Source organism: Gymnoscopelus braueri (genome assembly GCF_963280865.1).
Source record: "Gymnoscopelus braueri genome assembly, chromosome: 5".
Taxonomy (NCBI): domain Eukaryota; kingdom Metazoa; phylum Chordata; class Actinopteri; order Myctophiformes; family Myctophidae; genus Gymnoscopelus; species Gymnoscopelus braueri.
In genome coordinates this window covers 3,218,089-3,241,626 of record NC_137606.1, presented here as the reverse complement: position 1 = coordinate 3,241,626, position 23,538 = coordinate 3,218,089, and the positions used below count along the sequence as shown (strand labels likewise).

Sequence of the window (23,538 nt, the reverse complement as noted above, 5' to 3'; positions counted from 1 at the left end):
GCCAGAGAACTTAACTAATGAATGTCTGACCGTATGATCCACAATTTGGTCTTGAGTAATGGTTAGTCAGTAACTACCAGCACTATTAAGTTATACTGGGAGGCAGTGCTGGGCCACTCCGTATCTCTCTCACAAGTGCCCTAGCACTCTTGGGCGGCTTAGTAAACGTAAGCTGACCTGCAACGATGCTCGCATCATCACTATGACGTCCCTATGTTGTCCGCCAGGCCAAAAAGGGAGTTACATGTCAGTTTCATATCCATCTCTAGAGGTGCTCAAGTATGGAGTGCCATGTCTGTCTTGCGCAAATATGAAAGTCTTACTAGCCTACAGTACAAGTACTCTGATCGGCAATACTGGGTAACAGTATAGCAACCTGATATAAACAAACAGAACAGGAGTGTCCTTGTATAGAGGTTTGTTGTACTGCCGCGGTCCTACCATTATATAGAGATCTCTATAGCCCTTTTATGCCCATTATGGAGATCGCTGATGTCATCAGTATATACCCATTTATGGGCATGCCCCCTTTTGTGACCATGTAGCCTATGGAGCACATACTAAAGTAGTGAAACAGCAGATCTATAGGCTCAGTGGCTCACAACATGTATGTATGTATGTATGTATGTATGTATATATATATATATATATATATATATATATATATATATATATATATGTATATTATATATCTCTGCTGTCCGGCAGGAACCAGCTAACTCCAAAATGTTCATTTTTCAGGAAATTAAAAAAACAAATACAAAAACAAAAATGGAGTTAGGAGGTTTTGTTTATCATTGATAAGAACAGCTGAATGGACCTCACAATGAGGTTGGAGGTCAAAAGGGGGTGGAGCCTGGAGTCAGCAAAACCAGCTAACTCCACCCCCCTTTGCTGGAGTTAGCTGGTTTAGCAGAAAGTTTGAGGAGCCAATGGAGTTAGCTGGTTTTGTCAGAAGCACATTTTAATACTTTACTCAGAGCTAAGTTCTCCTGGCACAGCAACTTTATGTACATAACATTAAACATCTTTGTGTATTACAGTATGTCTTGTTTATTGACCTTCTCAAAGAAAAAACACCACCAGGCCTCGTAAACAATGTATCTGTTTTTATTGAAACGAAAATCATTCCATTCACATTTATAGCCCAGACACGTCCAGTTTCCATAAAATAATGTTCTAGCTTAATAAGGCACTTTTATTCAAATCTGTTATAACAAAGTAGATCCTATCAAATGGGAAAGGCACTAACAGGCAGCAGATTGTGATGACCGCAATCTCAAGTTCCTAGGTTCTTTGAGGAAAGGAGGAGACAATAATATTGAATTAAATGTTGCCCTATTGTCCTATGGTCCCTTGTGAGTAAAAGAGAAAGTGCAACAAACTTGTGATGACAAAAAAAAATTGGCTTGTTTGAGAGACCAATGTTTTCAAAAGCCCAAGACTTACGTATTGTGCCCTAACTGGCACAAATATGGAATAGTTCTATTTTGTATTTTATAATATCCTGAAATTGGTATTCAAAGGTTCCAACACAGCTTACTAATTACACATTTTCACCATGTGTTTTACCAAGTTCATGGTTCAATTACTTTTAGATTTCAATTTGGAATGTTGAAATGAATCTTGAATCTTGAGTCTTCAACAGGTTGACAACACCCCTAGTCAACAGTGGTGTTCTCTGAGGTATAAGAATGAAGATTTAGGTACCATGCATGCAGTAAAAAAAAAAAAGAAATGGAAAACAGCATGCCAAATGAAATATATCGCAGACAGCTACAGGATCTCATACAAAACTGTAATACATTCCGCATTTCAGAACAGTTTTCAATGTCACATTTTCAACTGCACATTAACTGATGTTATGATTACAGTTGAAAGGATTCTTGCATCAGAGCAGCATCCATCAGTCCTAAAGTGTCAGACATTTAAACACCTGTCATTACAGCTGTTACAACCTCATACAATTTGTTACCCAAACTAGACTTTTTAAGAGTGGCAGTGTAAATGAATGGTCAGTGATATACCAATCTAATTCCAGGTGCGCACACACCATGTTGACCGACTACAAAGTGGACAACAGCTCCCAGTGATTATTTCAACCCCATGCATTCGAAAATATTCTGAGTGTAGATTTCATGACCATAACCTAAAATAATCCTATAGCACCTTGAAACTCTTTCAACACATCCTTAAAGGGATATTTCACTTTCAAAAAAACTTTGGGTCATTTTATCGTCTACTCAGGCTTTTGTGAGCCCCCCAGACCGTTTTTAAGTTGCTTGATTTAGTATTTAGATATTTGATAATCATTTTATCAGACACGCCCCCTTCCTATACAAACCCATTATAACTTCAAACTCCATTTTTAACCTGTTAGATTCATCAAAAACACCCGTCCTTGGTTCTGCTGACTCACCCTGCCATCCTAATACGTGAGGGGGCCGTGTTTTTTTTATTACTTTTTTCATTTATTTAATTACATTTTTGTATTGTATTTAATTTTTTTCATTTTCCAAAAACAATATTAAAAATATATGAAAAAAAGTTATTGAAAAACACGGCCCCCTCACGTATTAGGAGGGCAGGGTGAGTCACCAGAACCAAGGGCGGGTGTTTTTGATGAATCTAACATGTCAAAAATTGAGTTTGAGGTTATAATGGGTTTGTATAGGAAGAGCCAAAAGTTTTTTTGAAAGTGAAATATCCCTTTAACCAGTTGCACAGTAAAATCCTCAGTGTTCATTTATCGATTTGTGACTCAGAGAGTGTACATATGCAACCAAATGGACCCTTACATTGGACCATTAAATAGACCCTTACAATGGACCCTTACATTGTATCCTCTCAGAGTATATTAATAGAGGAATTTACTGTGTAGTATTGTAAACGGCACAGGAAAAAACATTCCACCTGAGGTTACATCTTGTGCACGGGTACATAAGAGTACAATAATTGGATTCTTATGTATCCGAACACAAGATGTAATAAAAAAGAAACCTTGAACCTTGCCCTAGACCTGTATCTCATGTCATCACTCCTTTCAACTGCCTTGTTCCCTTTGCTTTCTTTCCTTTTCCCTTCTTTCACTGTTCTCTAAATCTAAACAGAGCATAAAAGCCTTAAAAACAAACACCCTCCTCCAAACATGTCCACATTGATATAGAAATATGGAAAGACGACAACACTGTGTTCTTTGGTCACTTTGTCAAAAAAAAGAAAAAGGATAAAAAAAAGAAAAATAATATTATCTTATTAAAAATGTCTTTTCCCTAGTCGTCCAAAAAGTCCTCATCCAAGTTGACATCCGAGGTGTCGATATCGTCGTCCAGGTCAAAGTTGTCCAGGTCGAGATCATCCAACCCCTGGAACAGGAAAACAAGTCACAGTTTGCATTATGAACAACCTGGTAGCCAGCTAAGCAACACTGCCGCATGGCAAAGTATAGTCTCATTTAAACGTAGTTGCGTGCCAGTGTCACGTGCTGAAAATAGCCAATCGAGAGAGGGCAACGCGTCTTGCAGATCTGCTATTTTCACATGCAACACTGACGTGCAACTAAGTATAAATCTGTCTTAAATGTGGAACAGGGTGGTGCATAAGACCATCCAAATACATGTACTTAAGACCTGGAACGCATCGGTGTTATTTTTTTATTTTAGCTAAAAAGCATTATTTTACACTTTGGCTATTACAAAATAGCAGATATACAAGCTCATAGCGCGGCACCGAGTGCCGCGCTATGAGCTTGTAGATCTGCTATTTTTGAAAAATCTTGAAAATGTGTGCAAATCTTTGAATATATATATTTTTAAAGTAAACCTTTTTAACTCAAATCTTTGCTTCTGGGGGTCCCTGGAACAACATTTTGAGATGGGGGTCGGCGACCAAATACACATAATTTTGGGGGTCCTTGACATGAAAAAGTTTGAGCACCACAGATATAGAAACATACGTTTTTCAGAAAACTGTTGGGATTTAGAAGACATTTTGTAGAATCGGCTTCAGGTCTTAATGGGTTAAACACATAAATTATTTTTTTCGTGCCGATATGGGAGAGCCAAGGCTTTACCTCATCATTCATATCCATCTCTAGGTCTTCTGGTGGTTCCTCAGCTCCTCCAGAATTAGCCTCTTCCATTGCCTTCCCGGGGGAGGGAACTGCTGCTGGAACTTCAGGTACCGGTGGCTCTGGTGCTGGAGGATCCACCACCGAGGGCATCAGGATTGGTTCTGGCACTGCTGGTGTTAGTATAACCGCTTCCTCAGGGGCTGGGGCTTCGGCCGGCACTGGCTCCATTACCGGTATTGCAGACGGGACTGGGACTAGTGCTGGTGATAGAATGGGCGCCAGGTCTGGGATTAAAACAGTGTCAGGGACCGGCTCGTTCACATCCAAACTGACTGGATCTTCTAGAGCGATGAGTTCGTCCAATGCAGCAGGTGGTGCTGCAGATTCTGGAACAAGCACCATCGCCGCTGCCTCAGCGGTAGCCGACTCCGTTGCTAGGGTGTCCGTTGCCACAAGAAGATCTGTTGCTACCGACTCAGAAACGGGCGCTTCCGATGCTACCGTTTCCTCAGTGAAGGATATTAGGGTGTCAGTAACTGGGACATCCTCTGTCGCTATGGTTTCCGCTGGTGCCGCCTCAGTTTGTGTGCGTTCTGTTGCGATGGTCTGCGAGGTGGCCTCCACAACGGGCAGCACTGTTTCAGAAACGATGGTTTCTGTTGCTATGACTTCAACAGGAGGTGTGTCGGTTGCCAGAGACATTTCCTGGACACCTATCTCAAGTGAAGATACAACGTCTTCCGTAGAGGTGGGAGGTAGCACTGGGGGCTCTGCGGTGGAAGCCTCTGAATCGACTGGGGCCTCCACTGTGGGAGCCTCTGTAATGACTGGGGGCTCTACTGTGGGAGCCTCTGTAATGACTGGGGGCTCTACTGTGGAAGCCTCTGCGATGACATCTTCCAAAAGGTCTTGTTCTCCGCTGACTGGAGCCTCCTCTGACATGGCGATGGTATCCACCTCCGCTGCTGCTTCCATATCTGGCTCGACCGCAGTCTCTTCAGAGGAGACGGGTTCTGCTTGCGCTGGTTCAATATGCTCCGTCAGTACTGTGGCCGGTGGCGGCAACGTGTCCACCGGGATGGATTCTTCCTCTGCCGCCGCGACGGGCTCAATAAGCTCCTCTTCATCTTCGGACATGGGCTCTTCCACTGCTGCTGGTTCTGAAGGTGCAGGCTCTACCACAGCTGCTGCCGCGGGGGTGTCAGCCACGCCCTCCATCACTTCCTGAACAATGACCTGTTTTTTAAATGACACACACAAGTAGGTTGCTGACAGCTGCAATCAAATATGAACAAAACATCTACAGTAGTAGTCAAACGGGTAGAATGGGTGTCTATATTTTTCAGCTTAAGTGATAGTATATTTAAGCAATAATGCACAAGATGAAGCGGAGTGGCCTAAACATCCATAGCCGTAATATAATCACATCACAGCCTCTTTTGTGTTATTGCCCTTATAACATTAGCAGCAAACAGCAAGTTTCACCCAAAAGAGTCACCTAAAACATGATGCCAACCATAACCTTGCTTTGCAATGAGCTATTGTCATTATAAAATCGAGAACTATTGATTATGCTCTTTCTTTTACTGTGCTTTGTGCTTTATTTGCTTTTAACCCGATTTATTCATTTTAGCCCCATTTCCCGTCTCCCTCAGAAGGCCTTGCCTTTTGCCAGGCCACAATTGTAAATACGAATATGTTCTTAATTTGTCTTGCCTGATTAAATAAAAGGTTAAAAACAACAACATCTAAAACTCCAATGCATTCCAATGAGGAGTTCCAATTTGACTGTTAGTTCTCAGCGGTAGGACACAGGGTGAGATATGAGAAGCTAGACAGACTTTACCTCTGGCTCAGCAGACTCTCCTGTTGGTACATAGCCTGCACAGTCCTCCAGAACATTACGATCCTCGTTGGGCTAAAGAATAAACACAACAACCAAGCTGCTGTCATTATCTCAAATGAGTATTTATTTAAAAATGCGTTGCAGGTATATCACTTCATTAAGCACTATGTTAATTTAACCACTTAAACCCTATATACTTCTTCGTCCTGAGCCCCCCCCCCTTGTGGATCAGCTATTTTTGCCAAATGTTCATCCCAGAATAGGATTCATGTGGTTAGGAGGATAATGTAGGATAATTTGTCACTGAATAACCAATTAGACCTCCAAAGTTAAATGCTCTACAACAGCGATTCTCAAAGTGGGGTCCAGGGTTCAGGGTTCCTTGAGGAAGTTCCAAATGGACCCTTACACGTCTATAACTCTGAGAGTATACAAAAGGACCCTTATGGGTCCATTTGGATATTCTCAGAGTTATGGGGGTCCTTGAAATTTTTAAGTTTGAGAACCACTGCTGTACTGAACACCCAATAAGACCCCCAAATGCTCCACAATAGAAATTAAACATTTTTACTGTCTAATATGCCCCACTGACCATAATGAGTGGGTACTCTGCAGCAGGTCTGACCCCGACGTGGGTCTCTTTCAAGTACTGCTCAGCCAGCAGGGCCTGCTGCAGGCCTGGGAACAGATTGCTGTACTGGGTAGGGTCAGCCAGAGCATCTGCTGCCTTCTGGTTCACCTTGGACAGGCTCTCTTTCCATAATTGCACCACCCTGGAGGAAAGGGGATGAGATGGCGCACGGGTCACTGATCATGTACCTAGTTAGATACTAGATACTACTATATCGTCACTGTCGGGCAGAAACATCATATCTCCATATTTAAATTTTGTATTTTTTCTCGTAAATTAAGTTTGGAACAAATTTGGATATATATGAGGTTTCCACCCGACACCAACTACTGTATATATGTACACTATATAGACAAAATATACTGTATATCTTGGTCTTTGCTTGACAGATTTATACTGCAGATCCCAGGAAGCATTAAACCATGGCAACAGACCTGTGTGACATGCTATAGACGCCTATAAAACGATACGGTCAGTACATGTATGCATTCACAGGCAGCTGTACCTTGACACATGACTGGGCAGGTATGTCCTGGCCAGGAATGCAGCCTCTGGCAGCCGGTTAGTCTTGAGGAGGAGATCCAGACATTTGTCCAGTCTGTAAGGGATGGAAATAAGTATAATATAAATCAAGCGCAACATCCACAAAATCTGGATAAAAACACCACTTCCTCCCCTTCCCTTGACCCGATTAATGTTGTCAGACACTCACTTCCCCTGGAGGAAATAGGTGAGGAACGCCACGTTGGTCTTGCCGTCTTTCTCGGCCCCCTCGGCCAGTTTGCCCACCATGGCTGCGTTGCCCGATGCAGTGGCCAACAGTAATAATCCTCCATAGTCCTGGGCATGGTGCAGACACTCCTGCGCCAGAGAAAACTGGCACTTCGTAGTGGCTAGCTCTGCCAGTTGCTTCCATTTATGCTCCGACTGCAGGGCCGGTGTGCCAAGGTGTGAGGATTATCATCATCAAGGGGGAAGTCAAAGATATAAATATAAATTCAGTGCCAAGCAGTTAATGACACACAGCCAATGTTTGCAGGTAACTCAAATGAGGTCTTGTATTTAGCCCATTAAAGACCGGGAACGCATCTGTGTCATTTTTTAAATTTCTTTGGCTATTCAAAAATAGCAGATCTACAAGCTCATAGTGCGGCACTATGAGCTTGTAGATCTGCTATTTTTGAAAAATCTTGAACATTTGTGCAAATCTTTGAATATATCTTTTAACTAAAATCTTTGCTTCTGGGGGTCCCTGGAACAAAATATTTTCCGATGGGGGTCCGCGGCCAAATACATTTTGGGAGGTCCTTGACATGAAAAAGTTTAAGAACCACTGATAGCAACATAGGTAAAAAAAAATAAGAAAACTGTTAGGATTTAGAAGACATTGTAGAATCCCCAGAAGCAATAAGATTTGAGTTACAAATGTTCGCTTTAAAAAAATATACATATTGAAAGATTTTCACGATTTTTCAAAAATAGCAGATATACAAGCTCATAGCTTGTATATCTGTTATTTTACATTTTAAATACATTTTAAACTAGAAAATGTGCTCCTCGGAGCACAAGTCTCCGCCAGCAGACTATAGCAATTATATTATCATAGCAATAACTAATGAGATATAGTAGAGTAAAAGATATATACTGTAGTTAAATAAAAAGGTGTATGTTAAAGAAATATTTATTTAAAAAAAAATGATTTAAAAATCATATTTTGTCTTCTAATGTTTAAAAATATGTTTAAAAAAATGTTTAAAAAAATGTTTAAAAAAAGATAGGATGAAAAAAAGAGATCCAAAAAATTATTTATTTATGTATTTCTTACAAAAATGTATATACTATGACGCATCTGATATATATCAATTATATTATAATAGCAATAACTAATGAGATACAGTAGGGTAAAATATATATCTTTTTGTTAAACAAAAAGTTCTAATACTTGTCTTCCAATGTTAAAAATAAAATAAGATGAAAAAAGAGATTAAAAAAAGATTAATATATTTACGTAATATTTACGTATTCCTTAAAATAGAACAGACAGAAATGTATTACTATATTACAAAAATATATATATACTATGACGCATCTTCTGAATGGTTTTCTGGTAATATCTTAATAACAGTCGTCTGTAATGTTTCATTATTGTAATTGTTCGGTCCGACTTTATTATAAAAAATGTGTGTTGTAGACGTTAACTTCTGAAATATGTCTTTGAATGCAGACAGATCTTTGTCTCTTCTTTGTATCATAGAATCCGCGTCGTAACCTAATTCATAACCTAATTCATAACCTAATTCATTGTCTTGAACAGTTTCAGCAGTTGATTGGTGTGTTTGATCAGCTTTGGCCTTCTGCGCCTTTGTTTGACCAATGTTAGGTGTTCTCAGAGGGACACACACACGCACGGACGGACGGGTGATTTGGACTAGAAGATACTGTTCCAATCAAGACTGATTGATCCTGTCTTACCTCGCTTCAAAAACGTAAACGGTTTTTTGAAGTGACACACCTATTTATAGAATGTATTTCGTCATGCATTCCTCTAGCCAATCAAAGGCATTGGTGTCAACATATTAATACGTATTAAGATTTCGGTCTTGTTGTGGGATCAATTCAACTCTAGTCCTCTTCTGTGTTACTGTTGTAGATGAGTATGCTTTCTTAGCTTTGGCCTTCTGCGCCTTTGCTTGACCAATGTCAGGTGTTCTCAAAGGGACACACACACGCACGGACGGGTGATTTGGACTAGAAGATACTGTTCCAATCAAGACTGATTGATCCTGTCTTACCTCGCTTCAAAAACGTAAACGGCTTTTTGAAGTGACACACCTTTTTATTATAGGATTGTATTTCGTCATGCGTCCCTCTAGCCAATCAGAGACATTGATGTCAACATATTGACACGTATTAAGAGTTCGGCTTTGTTGTGGGATCATTTCAACTCTAGTCCTCTTCTACGTTACAATTGTAGATGAGTATGCTTTCTTAGCTTTGGCCTTCTGCGCCTTTGCTTGACCAATGTTAGGTGTTCTCAGAGGGAAACACACACGCACAGACGGGTGACTTGGACTTACTGAAGGTACTGTTCCAATCAAGTCTGATTGATCCTGTTTTACCTCACTTCAAAAAGTAGGGGCTTTTTGAAGTGACACACCTATTTATAGAATTTTATTTCGTCACGCGTCCCTCTAGCCAATCAGAGGCATTGGTGTCAACAAATTGACACGTGTCACGTGGAGCTTGCCCAATGTTAGCTTGGCTAACAATGTTTGCTCACACAAAGCGAAAACATATTCTCCACCTTCGGCGGAGACAACAAAGCGAAAACATATTCTCCACCTTCGGCGGAGACAATAAATCTTAACATGACAAACAGATGCGTCCCCGATCTTAATGGGTTAAACTTGTGAAAGATGAAAGATTTGTGAATGATGACTACTAATACTTCTAGCTCCTGTGTGTGTTTTTGTGTGTACGCGTGCGCCAATGTGTACAGACCTCTGCTTCCAGCGCCAGTTGGTGGGCGATCTTCAGCTCCCCCAGTTGTAGAGCCAGTTCAAACCTGTGTTCTGGGTCAGTGGACACCGCCAGGGCCTGTTGTCTGAAACCCTATAGAACACAGCAAATGACACAACCAACAGGATTTCAAGTACTGCAATCAATCATCGTCAACATTCATGCTCAGGGAAAATAAAAAACAAGGAAGCAAACAACAGATGTGCAAGACAATAATGTTGGACTCAAAAGCCCTGCAGTGGAAGACAGTGGCGCTGACAGTAGCATAAAGGATGAACATGGAGCTCTGCAAACAGAAAGTTGTCATTGAATTCATAAGGGGAAAAACTATCTGTGTTTGGATAGTGAATAAATCATGTTTTTCCCTCGATTCAGAATAGATTTGGGCTATAGTACGAACATTGTCAAACCAGTGTGATGATACTGAGCATGATATCGGACCGCTAATACAGTCTTTAACCACTTGGGGTCACACTTATCAAGTAAAATCATACTTTTTCCAGGCAGCATTTACATGTTGCCTAGGTTTTTTAGCTCACCTCAGTTTACCGAGTTTCCTCCGTTTATTACACAGATGCGCAGAAGATACGCATGGCACACACATCATTTAACACACAGCCACCTGAAATTTGGTATCCTTGTTGTTGCTGGTCGGCTGAGAGCCCAAACCGTTTCAAGTTTTAACCGGACCGGACAAACTGGAAATCGACCCAAATCTACTCCAGAGTAGCTGTTCAGTGGCCAACAGCTGAGGAGGAGCATGCTCTAGTTTAAACCCTTCCACAAATGAATAAATCAAGGTAAGATAATATAAAATATAAAACAGACAACATTCCTGCCTAGAGGGTGAACTACAGTACATCTGGATGCCTTGTGCTTCCAAAGGCTCTGACCATATCAATCATTCATACACACTCATACATTTGTGCATGTGCATAATCCCGTCTTTCCATCTTGGGCAAAGGAAGAAAATAACAGATGTGCAAGGACTAAAGCCCCATGCAGACCAAAAAAAGCTAAACATAAAAAGAAGCAGAAATACAGTAGGAGTAGCTTTTTTATCAATAATTGGGCGTGTCCAAGGTTACCTGTCACTCAAGTAAGTCTCAGCTGGTGTGCCTGTTTGGCCGAACAGGAGCGCATTTTGAAATCTAAAATGTAAAATAGCAGCTGTAGATGAGAGTCTATATTTAGTTACTACATAACCTATTTATGGATAAAAAAATGTATAGAACGTTTATAAACAAGCTGCTAAACAACCGAACGAGCCGTTCTGCTCGCTATCACTGCCTGATCTCCAGGGAGTTTGTCTGAGGAGTCTGTCTCACCACGAAGCACCACTGTGCTTCCCTCTGCCAGAAATGACAAAAGCTAACTTAATTTAAAAAAAAGCACAAACTAACTACTTCACAACAACAATGTTGGTGTAATTAGGGGATTCGACAGGGAATCTATATTTTAGATACACAAATTAACAAGTAAAAAGAAAGCATCTTGTTGCAGTACATCCTGTTTTCTGGAGTCTGTTGCCTCTGGTCTCCCCGCGCAACTACTGCTGTGTCGGGGCAGAGGAGACTCCTGTTCCCTCCACGGTCGGACTCGGAGCCAGTAGACAGACCGATTGTTTATTTCATGGTTTGATGCTTCGCTAATACTGGAGCAACATTATTCTATAATACACTTATTATTTAGTAAAAAGGAAAAAGGAAAGTCGGGTAGACAGACACAGGACTTTTTTTTTTGCCCCAGGGAAAGTGCATGGTATGGTAAAGAGCCCGTCTCTGCCTCTCCCCTCCGCCCGCTCCCCCCACCCTTCTCTGGGGGGAGAAGTAGAATGGAGTATATGGGGCCTGTCAGTGAACAGGAGGAGGAGGAGTAGGGCAGAGGCACTATGTCTCTCCTCTGCCCGGGGAGAGGGGTCGAAGGATTGATGCGAGACTCGAGTTGACATTTATTTTGTCGGGACCTGGCTGAATGAGCTAATCCCCGCCTACTCAGATCATGCTGTGCTCTGATTGGCTGACCTTCACAGCAGCTTTTAAAAGCTGCTTCAAGAATGAGGTCTAGGGGAGAAAAAAAACAAGCTTTTTGTTGTCTAGCTTCTGGACGCTAATACAAACATTAAAACGCTCATTTGCATAGAGATTACGTTAAAATAAAAGCCAGTTAATCCTTTAAGCTTTTCTTGGTCTGCACGGGGCTTACGAGAGACGAGCAGGATCACATTTTACCTGTTTCTCCAAGAAGTTGGCCACGCGCGTCCGCTGTTCCTTGGGGATCGTGGGTAGGACCTTGTCGGCCATGCCGAAGTCCCTCCTCATGACGGCTGTCTGGTATTCCAGCACAGACACCAGCAGGGAGTAGCTGATTATGTTCAGCTCCTTGTCCCCCAGGTAGAGGTGGTTGTCCTTAGGGATGTAGCCCAACAGGTACATGGTCCTAAAAGTACAGCCGACACGACAACCGAGTTATAGCTCCTATTAGATCACACAGTTCAGTTAACCCACTCAATACGGGAACGCGTCTCTGTCATTTTAGATTTCTTTGGCTATTCAAAAATAGCAGATATACAAGCTCATAGCGCGGCACCGAGTGCCGCGCTATGAGCTTGTAGATCTGCTATTTTTTTTAAAATCTTGGAACATTTGTGCAAATCTTTAAATATATATATTTTTTAAAGTGAACATTTGTGACGCAAATCTTTGTTTCTGGGGGGTCCCTGGAACAAAATATTTGACAAATGTTCGCTTTAAAAAATATATTTTCAAATATTTGCAAAAATACGATCTTTCAAAAATAGCAGATCTACAAGCTCATAGCGCCGCGCTGAGTTTGTAGATCTGCTATTTTATATTAGCCAAAGAAATAAAAAATGACAGAGATGCATTCCCAGACCAGTTTGACAGTCGGTTAAAAACAGCAGGGGTTAGGGCTTGATTTAGGCTGTCCTCACACAGTGGTGTAACTTTGCACAGGTATGCATTGTGTTTGGCCTTTGCTTTTCGTGGCATGGTTGGTCCTGGGAGGGGTGGGTGGGTTTGCTTATCATTTTCTTTTCTTGAACCTTTGTGGTTTTGTATATGTGTATAAATGTCTTTTATTTTATTTTATTCATGATGCATCTATGTGTACTGGCATAATTGTATTGCTGATATATTGCGGATATGATGAATAAAAACAATTAGTGTAGTAGGGTAGTATGGCGTATTTTCAGTTATCTTCAGACCTCACTGAAGAGGTCGTAGGCGGGGCCTGATAAAAAACATGATCTACTCTTGGCCATCACCCGTAGTCGTAGTAAGCCAATCACTATACAGTTGAGTATGCTGTGAATATTAAAAACACACAGCAAACATATCATCCGGTTTTTGATACAGAATAGTCATCATGGCATTTTCTTAATTTGTTCTGATGATACAGTAGATGATAGCTGACAGTCAGTCTGATCTATTTTAGGCTTAAGAGAGGAAAGATGGGGCAACTGAACATATAGTACACCATGAGGTTATAGTCATGAGATCTTAATTCACACCACATAATCTATTAACTAGTTATTAACTGTTTCATAATGTCATTGTTGTGATTGTAAAAACGAACATAGATGCAATAAGTCAACGTTCTTCTCTGTATATTTGCAATTACACTCAATTGCTGACTGACTATATAAAGACTCACCTATCCAGGTGAGCAATGGTGACAATCTCTCCCCCAACATAGTAGTTGAGTCTGTTGACAGAGCTGGTGTAGATGAAACAGTCTCCGACCCACACTCCAGTCTTCACCACCTCCTGGATCTCTCCCAGCACCTGGGCGGCGATAAGAGACAGAGAGATGGAGAGAGAGACGGAGAGAGAGATTGGAGAACCAGATGAGGAAAAGGAGAGAGGGCGACAGCAGGCGGACAAGGTAAACAAAAGAGTTTAAAACGCCATCTAAGATAAGTAAAACAATTAGCCACACTACGAGACACAATAACATTAATTATGTACATATGCAGACCTCGAATGCGTCCTCTATCCCGTCCTCTGTCATGGTCTCCTTGGCCTCCTGGGCTGCAGCCACTCTGTCCGGCAGGTAACGCAGCACATAGAAAGACTCCTCTGTGGCGATACACACCAGCTCCCCAGAGTCTGACCAGAAGATCTTAAGACAGGAGAAAGACAGGTGGTTTTAAGTGGCATCACACATAACACACTCTGATGGCAAGGTTTTTCCAACCCTGGTCCACAGGGACTCTGGCTTTTCTATCCTACTGGGAAGTTAATTGCATTCACCAGGTGTTCCTGTCATGCTAGCCGTCTAATCAATCCTAGTCAGCACCCTTGCCAAGAAATACAGCCTGTTCGTGTCTTATATCAAATAAAATGCGTAAAAGCATTTTAAGCTTTGTTTACATAGCAGATATATCCACAAAAACTAAAACTATTCCACTTTATGTAATTCAGAAATAGCCTATTCTATTGTGTTCTATCTTATATATTAAAATTGGGCATCACAACGTGACACTTGGATTTGATTGGCTAAATCCAGTCACAAACATGTTACAAACGTAACATGCAGATTTGATTGGCTACAATCCGGTCACAAACGGGTTCCAATTGTAACATCCGGATCTGATAGGTCAAATGTGGTCACAAATATATCACAAACGTAGCATCTGGATTTGATTTGGCGATGGGTTCCCAGATTGTGCGTGATGTAATGCTCAGTATTACTAGATTTTCCTGAGAATCGCATAAATCGCAAACATCTAGTGACATTAAACTGTCCTTTGTCTCCAGAATATGCAACAACAGAATGTGAAACACACATGTTTTGGTTGGATCTCAATGCGGCGGATCAGTTCAGTGCTGTCCCAGTCGTAGAAGGCCAGACCGTTGGTCGACTTCACACCCAGCAGGAAGCCTCCATGGATACCTGGGGTACATCATTATAGTTAAGATTAGCAAGGACATAACGCTGACACACACACACACACACTTTCTCTCTCTCTGTACTGGGTGTCAGACTGTCAGTGCCATTTAGAGTGTTTAATTATAATAACCCAGATGTATAAACATGCCTGCAAGCAATAAACACTTCCAGCCCTACAATCCTTGATGGCAGAACAGGAAGTAAAACTCACCTTCAGCCCCAAAGTCAGGCTTAAAAGCCTTCTTTTCCTTGAAGTTCTTAAATATCTTGACCATGTTGCTGCTCTCCCTGGTCGCATACCTAACAAATGGGACATATTATAGGTGTTCAATGAAAGTGGCGTAACTTATTTAACCACTTAAACCCTGTATACTACTGACGGGGCAGCCCAGGGCTCTATACTTGGTCTGCAAATGTTTTCCGTCTACAACAGATCTCTTCACTGAAAGTAGCTGATCTACAAGCTCACAAAGTGTTGCACTGCGACACGTTGTGAGCTTGTAGATCGGCCATTATAGCCCCAGACTAGGGATGCTAGGGTTCAAGTGGTTAATGTGTTGGTTGGGACTGGTCCAGGTGTGTAGGAACTTACTCTGAGGAGTCGTGGGCCCAGACAAACTCCTGAGCTGTGCCAAAGCTCTTGTTCCTCAGCGCCACAGCAGTGTAGATGATGTACTCTCCGTCTCCACACACCACCACAAACCTGAACGTACATAATTAACATTAAGAACATTGATCAAAGACGAATACATACTCAACCTCATCCACAATCGGCACAAACACATTTCACCCCCCCGCCCCGCACACACACAATCTTTCATTCATTCACACAGTTCTCCACAGAGCTCCTTGAATACAAACTGTAAATTAGTTTTACGACAGTTCTGTTTTATTGTGGTGTTTATAATAATGATGCCTAGTGCACGGGTGAAAATATGATATTCATTGCCAACAGTTTATAATTATGACACTTCTTCTCTCTCTATGTAAACCCACTCCACCAGCATGTGAATCAAGCCCGGTCCCTCACCTCCCGTTGGGGCTGTGCTGGATGGTCTGGGGGTAGATCTCACAGCTGCCCATATCCTTGACAGCCAGGGGCAGCCTCTCCCCGTCCTTGATCTCAGCCTCCCCCATGGCCTTCAAGTTGGCCTGCTGCACCTCAGAGTGCCGTGCCCACATGATCTTCCCACTGGAGTCCATGGACATGGCCGGCTCCTCACGGCCCAGCTGAAACAAGGGGGGGGGGGGGGGGGGAGACAGAGACAGGGCGGGAAAGGGGCATTAGGAATTCAAATAAAGAGGAGATGGTGCAAGAGAGAGGAGAGGAGAGGAGGGAAGAGAAGAGAAGAGAAGAGAAGAGAAGAGAAGAGAAGAGAAGAGAAGAGAAGAGACGAGAGAAGAGAAGAGAAGAGAAGAGAAGTGAACTTCCAGTGACCTCTGAGCAGTGTTGATTTCGTCAACTAAAACTATGACAAATTGTCTGTCGACTACCTTTTTTCACTTACGAAAACGAAATAAAAACTAAGCTATGATGACTAAAACTATGACTAAATATACTGACAATCTCGTCAACAAATAAAAACTAGACTAAAATGTTTGGGAGGGACGAATGGAGAAGAGATCCTGACAGGAACCAGAAGAAGAGATCATATCACTCCTTCATTGGCCTCTTTGCACTGGCTCCCGGTTAAATACAGAATAGAGTTTAAAGTTCTCCTCCTCACATACAAGGCTCTCAATGGACAGGCACCAGTATATCTCAAAGAACTCATCGAGCCCTATAAACCAGCCAGAACACCATTGCGTCCACAGTATGAAAAAATGCTTACGGCTCCAGGAAACCCCCAAAAAATTAGAACAGGAGGCAGAGCATTTAAGTTTCAGGCACCTCAGCTGTGGAACCTTCTCCCAGTCTCAGTCCGTGAAGCAGACACACTCTGTAAATTTAAAACTAGACTAAAAACCTTTCTCTATGATAAAGCCTATAGCCGAAGTGTATAGACTCAGTCACCCTATAGTCATCCTCTCCCCCCCCCCCCCCCCATTTTCCTCTCTCCTCTCGTCCTCTCTCTTCTCGTCCTCCCTTTGGTTGTGTGGGTTTGTGTCCCATTGCTACAATCGTAATTAACCCTGTACGGATTCACGCTCTAGTAAGGCCTGCCACTAATTCTACAACCGGGGACCCGCTCCCCAGAGTTTCTTTTATTTCCCACGTCGCAGGTCCATGGACCCCCAGCTGCGGCTCAATACTGTGATTGCGGACCGGGCCTCTCCATGGAGCACGACCGTGGATTTCTACTACATTACACTATACCACTACACTATACTGTATATTATCTTAACATTCTTTTATTATACCATTATATACTGCATACACACTATTGCTGTACTATATTATATTATCATATACTATCTTACACTATTATATTTGCTACTATTGTTATTGTTACTACTTGCACTGTATCTCTTTTCTGTCTCTCCTCTGTCTGTCTGTCTCTCCCTCTCTCTCTCTTCTTTCCCCCGACACGGTCGAGGCAGAAGGCCGCCACCCTAGAGCCTAGGGTCTGCCTGACGTTTCTTCCAGTTAAGAGGGAGTTTTTCGTTGCCACTGTCGCAAAATTGCTTGCTCAGGGTGGGATGTCGGGTCTCTTCTCTACATGTAAAGTGTCTTGAGACAACTTGTTGTGATTTGACACTTTAATAAAATTGAATTGAATTGAATCCAGTAGAACTAAGACAAGTCATCAAGGGTGCGCGTGGGTGTCACAGACCGAAAATAGTTTATCTACAAGCTAATAACGCGTCGCAGCGCAAAGCGTTGTGAGCTTGTAGATCGGCTATGTTTGGCATGCAGCTAAGTGAAAAACATTTTAGTCGACTAAATCAACTGTAGATTTAGTCGACACCTCTGAGAAATGTGTAATATAGAGGTAATACATAATATCACAGAATACCTTGATAATGATGCTGCCTTCATCATAGCCCAAAGACACATTGTTGGAGCCACGCTGGCTACTTATACACCACACCCGCTCCATGCCATAGTTGAGTGTGTTCTCCAGTCTGTAGGTGCTGGAATGCCAGACTCTAACAGTACCTGAGAATGTGACAATAAGGTCAGAATGCAGACAAAGATATGCTGAGTTTTGTTTTTAAAGTAGAGAAGACTGGGCAGTCCACTAATATGATTTACCTGTGCTGAAATCAACAGCAGGAAGGTATCAGGACTTTCTCAGCAGAGGTAAATGCGGTTACAGGGTTTGAGTAATTTATGTATAATCATCTTGAATCAATGAATCCTATGACTCACCGTCCTCGGAGCCTGTGAGTATGATTGGCAGCTCAGGGTGGAAGCTGACACAGGACACATTCTGTGCATGACCTTCCAAGGTCTGCACACACGTCTTGTTCTAATATAGAAAGGATGGGTCAGAGTCGGTCAACACGAAGCCAGAAGAGAATGGGAGAGAAGTTACTAAAATACACCTCAAGATCAGTGGGGAAATTCAATACGTTTACACTACGTGTACACATCTCTCCGTCTACATACAGTCTATTACTGAAACATTATATGTCAAATTCAGGAAAAATCATTAATTGCAGTCCATTATTTTAAAATATAGAGATTTTGTCTCTGTATTTCATGATTATTTTTTTTAAAGTTACCTACTCTACTACTCTTTTTTTTTTTACCAGCACAGAGAGTGTCCGCCCAGAGATGGGGAGGTCAGGTTCAATCACCCATTGAACCATTGGTTTCCAAGGTTACATACTTACTCTTAGACAAGTGCAATAAATTGTTTGAATATTGTGTATCAGTTTAACCCATTTAGGGCGGGAACCCCTATTTGTAACCATACCTTTCAAGACGGGAACCACTTTTGAGGTTCCTGTTGCTATGTACAGTAAATAGCAATAGGTAATTTTTTGAATAAATATTTGAAGTTTTTCAGAAAACTTAGGACAGGATTTAGAAGGCTTTTAAAAAAATGGCCTCAGGTCTAAATGGGTTAAAAGTGAAATGGTACTTTTTGCAAATAATGATGCTGTCCATTATTTACCTGGTAGTCCCAGATCTTCACCAGACGGTCATCTGCCCCCGATATGAGGTAGGGCTTATCTCCTCCACTGTAGTAGTCAATACAGTTGACCCCCTTCTCATGACCCTCCAGTGTGAAGTTAGGAGTGTTGGAACCCAGTTGCCACACCTTAAAAACACACAAAGTACACAGCCTTGAGTGCATGTCAGTGTGTAGGAGCCATTTTGAGTCAAGTTGAGCTGAACAAGGAGCTTTGGATGCTGCTGCTTTTGGATGCTATATTTAATTTGGAATTGCTTTCAGTAAGACCTATTAGACATTTAGTGCATTAAAATATCTTATACAATGGTCTGGAATGGATGAATACTATGGTCTATATAAACTTTATATACAGAATATAACCGCAACCCTAATGTAGTTTGGCTAAAGTTTAATGAACGTTCTAAATGTCTACGCCGGCAGCAAATTTAACCTATAACTCTATACTGTATCTATCTAACCATAGCTGCAGCTGGCCTGCAGTGAGTTACAGTATGCAGTAGCTAGCGTAAACAACAGTAAACAATCAAAGCTTTAATGTTATTGGCACAGTTAAAACCCTTATTTTTCCTTCCAATATATTTGCATTAACGAGTAAACTAAGCAGCTTGATGTTTATATGTGCAATACTTCCACAAACTGGCTCCAATACAATCCATCAGCACTTGTCAGCCACTCATGCTCCTTTTCGTGGTCCACACACACGCACGCACGCACGCACACTCAAACACATTTCACTTTAATGGACCACAATGCAAATAAGCTGTTATGTGTTGATCTTTTTGACAGTGGTGTGCGACTGTATGATTTTAATACATGAACTACAGACGTACGGACACTGTCGGACAGACATACGTACAGACAGGCCTCATATAGCCTTATTCAGAAAATATATGAGACTATTCTGACCTAAACAATCAAACTGAAGTTTAATACTTTATAACATGTGACAGCGATGCTCCAGTAGTATAGCCATCGCTTACCTCACCCATTTTGAAAGGGCCTCGAATCATTCCTTGGCTGCTCGGTCGTAGCCAGCAGCATACTTACTGGAATGACTCTGCAGAGGCAGCCACCCTCCACTTTGCATTGGGTTATTGGTCGCATCCACCTCGCACATTAAAATCCTTTAACGCACACCTAGTTGTGATTGTCCCTTAGTTACTTGCCTTTCGCATGCCTTAATAAGGATGTCTTTACTCATGAATAGTTGCATGCAACTGAGTAGGTGACGTGTGTTTGTTGAAATATGTGTGTGAATCACAGAGAAGTTTAGGGGTGTAGGTTTAATTGTGAGCATTGGAATGTACCTGTGTGTGTGTGTGTGTGTACACTGTACCTTGATAGTCCTGTCCAGGGAAGCACTGGCAAACTGGTTGGTGTCTTTGGGATTGATGACAATCTGCATGACATAGTGAGTGTGTCCCTCAAACACCTGGCTGCACGTCCACTTCCTGTCCCAGTCCCACAGCTTGATCAGCATGTCATCTACTCGCGCACAGGCACACAGAGTTGGGGTGACAAAATGAAAAATACACATACAATCATCTCAAATCTGTGGATTTTCAAAAAGACAGTGTTTGTAGGGCGAGTTGTGTACTGTTGATGATTGTTTCCTGTACCACTGCTAGTGAGGATGTAGGGCTGTACGGGGTGGACAGCGATACAGCGGATGTAGTCAGAGTGGGCCTCAAACATATGAGATCTCTCCAGGGTGTTGTAGTTGAACACACGGATTTGCATGTCATCCTGTGATCAGATAATGAGACACAGAGAAAAGATTAATTATACTGATGTTCATATTCTAGCTTTTTGTGTCCAAGTATTTAGTAATGTACTGATATAAAACATACTGCTGATACTGATGGCCAACACGTTTTTATTTTTTATCATTGGAATATAGATCAGAACCGGTACATAGAATTCCAGCAACATTAGAACCACTTTCTGTGGTCCAGAAACCTGCAAAAACATGACTATACAGAGATACATCCAGACGGCTTACCGCTCCAGCGACCACCCAGTGTTTCCTTGCCACAAACTTGGCCACTCTGACGGGCAGGTCACACACTTCAAAGGTTTTCACCAGGGTCTACAAACACAGGAGGATCCACACAGGATTAACATCAGAAGGAATGCATTTCACCCTGACTCGGGTAATCTTCAAGACATGAACAAATGGATGAAGATGAGTGAGATGAGTGAATGCATGGAGAGCAAGTGAGTTACAAATAATGCATGTTTGAGAGAGTAAATGAATGAATTGAGTGAGTGAGTGAGTGAGTGAGTGAGTGAGTGAGTGAGTGAGTGAGTGAATGAATGAATAAATGAAGGAGTGAGAAAGTCGAGTTTGTGCAGTGAGCGTGAATGCATGCATGAGATTATGCAGCATGAATAGACAGAATAACTGCCTGCCTGAATGTGTGAGTGTTTGTGATGCGGGACTTGTGCACGAATGACTGCATATCAGTGCATGAGTGCACTGACTGATGTGCATGGACAGCTTCGGGCCAGCTGCCTTGCTGACCTGCCTTGACTGAATGTGTGTTGTTTTGAGTCACCTGTGATTCGTGGTTCCAGACCACCACGCTGCCGTTGTACAGGCTGGCCACCATCCATGGCTCCGTGGGGTGCAAGTCTACGCTCTTCACGCGGTCTGACCGAGCTGTCAGCTTCCGCTTGATGTCCAGCCGCAGAGGCTGACGGGCAGAGACAGGCCGAGAATGAGACAGGAGCGAGGGGAAACAGGGCGAAAGTGAATAGGTTCTATGCACAGCAGCCATTTTGGAGAGACATTGGGCCTCTTCTTACTTCCTTGACAGGTGTTACCAATGATAGTGATACTAAGGAAGGTTCTGTTCCATTCTGGTCAAACAGGGTCAGGGTGCTGATATTGTGCACTGGAAACACTGCTACACCAGTGGGTCTCAAAGTGTGGTCCAGGGACCCTCATGGTTCCTCGAGGGGGTTCCAAATGGCCCCTTAAAAAGGTGTGTAACATAACTCTGAGAGTGTACAAATGGAACCAAATGGCCCCGTAATGTACAGTCTCAGATTTATGGGGGTCCTTGAAATTAAAAGGTTTGAGAACCGCTGTGCTGCATGAAATGGAACAGAGCCTTCATTAGTATCATTGGTAAAACCTGTGAAGGAAGTAAGGAAGAGGCCCAATTTCTTTCAAATATGGCTGCTGTGCATAGAGCCTATTCATCCATCACCAATCACGGTAACTTGTCCACATCAAGGGTCTGTTGTGCTAGGAAGGACGTTTGGAATGTCTCTGTAAGAGTTCCTTTTGTGATGGCAATGACAAACTAGATGCAAATATTATAATACATGTTGTGCAACTCCTGGAGATAGTTAATTGAGGAGGGGGTGTGTCTGTTTATACTATTCATTCATTCCACATTTGAGCTGCATGAATGCATCTGTGTTTAATAGATTGTTGAAAGATTGCAAATAACCAATGGTTATTTGCAATCTTTCAAGACAAGCAAATCATTCAAAGCCTCTGTTTGTTTGTGCTCTAAAAGTAACTTTTCCAATACAACTGCAGAATGACCATTGGTAGTGTTGTGCTGTTGTGAACAGCTAGGCTACCATACGTTTGTTTTATGACACGATGTAATCGTAATAACCCGTTTCTGATTGATAGGTAATATATAACAGTTTATCTACATAACATTTGCGTGGTTGTTTTCATTTTAAACTGTGGACTTGAAGTAGAAAAACACAATCTTTTTGCAAACAATCATTAAATATTTGGATGAAATGAATACACAGGAACCCAAATGGAAACAAGCCATAGCGCTTTCTTGGGTTTAATCCTTTTAGCATAATTTTGAACTGTACTTTCTGTGCTTTTTTTGCCAACTGTTAATAAAGTATTCAATCAATCACTCAAAGCCCCTTTTCCACTGTCAGAATCGGGGTGTATGCACTGATCGTGACAGAAGTTCACGCAATTATAGCTGATTTTTACTCAATTGTTCGTGTTATTTTCGTTGAACCTACCATGATTCCACGTTGGCGGGTGGTGTTTATAGAAGTGCCCGACCTCCCTGCTTCACACGTCGGCCTGATCTAGTCGATCTCGGTGACAATCTTTTGGCGACGTGGATGATCCTCTGGAGTGTTGCCAGGTTCTGAGAGAGAAATAAGCAACCGGGTCTAGGAAAACAAGCCCAAAAGTAGCGACTGGGCCACATGAAAAATTAGAAATATTTTTTGAAACATTTTAACAACACAAATCTGGTAGGGCCGGGGTCCCTGGCATAACATGTTTTTAGATGGGGGTCCGCAGACACATACATTGGGGGTCCTTGACTTGAAAATGTTGGAGAACCAATTGTTTAAACAACATTAGGAAACAAGCCCATATAATCAACTACACTTTAGAAACAAGCCCAAATAATCAACTACACTTTAGAAACAAGCCCCAAATAAACGCAATCCGCAGGCCACAACTACCAAT

At 42.0% G+C, this 23,538-nt stretch overlaps 1 protein-coding gene across 1 annotated transcript; it reads right to left on the bottom strand.

Annotated features, from left to right (window-relative positions):
* Positions 1–1,094: 1,094 nt before the first annotated feature.
* LOC308084887 (coatomer subunit beta'-like) lies at positions 1,095–23,203 on the bottom strand. The gene is made up of 22 exons (XM_080427849.1): positions 23,079–23,203; positions 21,626–21,763; positions 21,070–21,156; positions 20,687–20,813; positions 20,404–20,552; positions 19,047–19,193; positions 18,296–18,395; positions 17,940–18,082; positions 16,013–16,212; positions 15,575–15,685; positions 15,194–15,282; positions 14,879–14,985; positions 14,068–14,211; positions 13,744–13,874; positions 12,300–12,507; positions 10,051–10,161; positions 7,262–7,476; positions 7,055–7,147; positions 6,511–6,691; positions 5,919–5,990; positions 4,073–5,308; positions 1,095–3,365 (listed from the first exon to the last, which is right to left on the bottom strand). Exons 1-22 carry the CDS (start codon positions 23,079–23,081, stop codon positions 3,273–3,275), a joined length of 3,885 nt encoding a protein of 1,294 aa, XP_080283975.1. The 5' UTR covers positions 23,082–23,203; the 3' UTR covers positions 1,095–3,272.
* Positions 23,204–23,538: the final 335 nt, after the last annotated feature.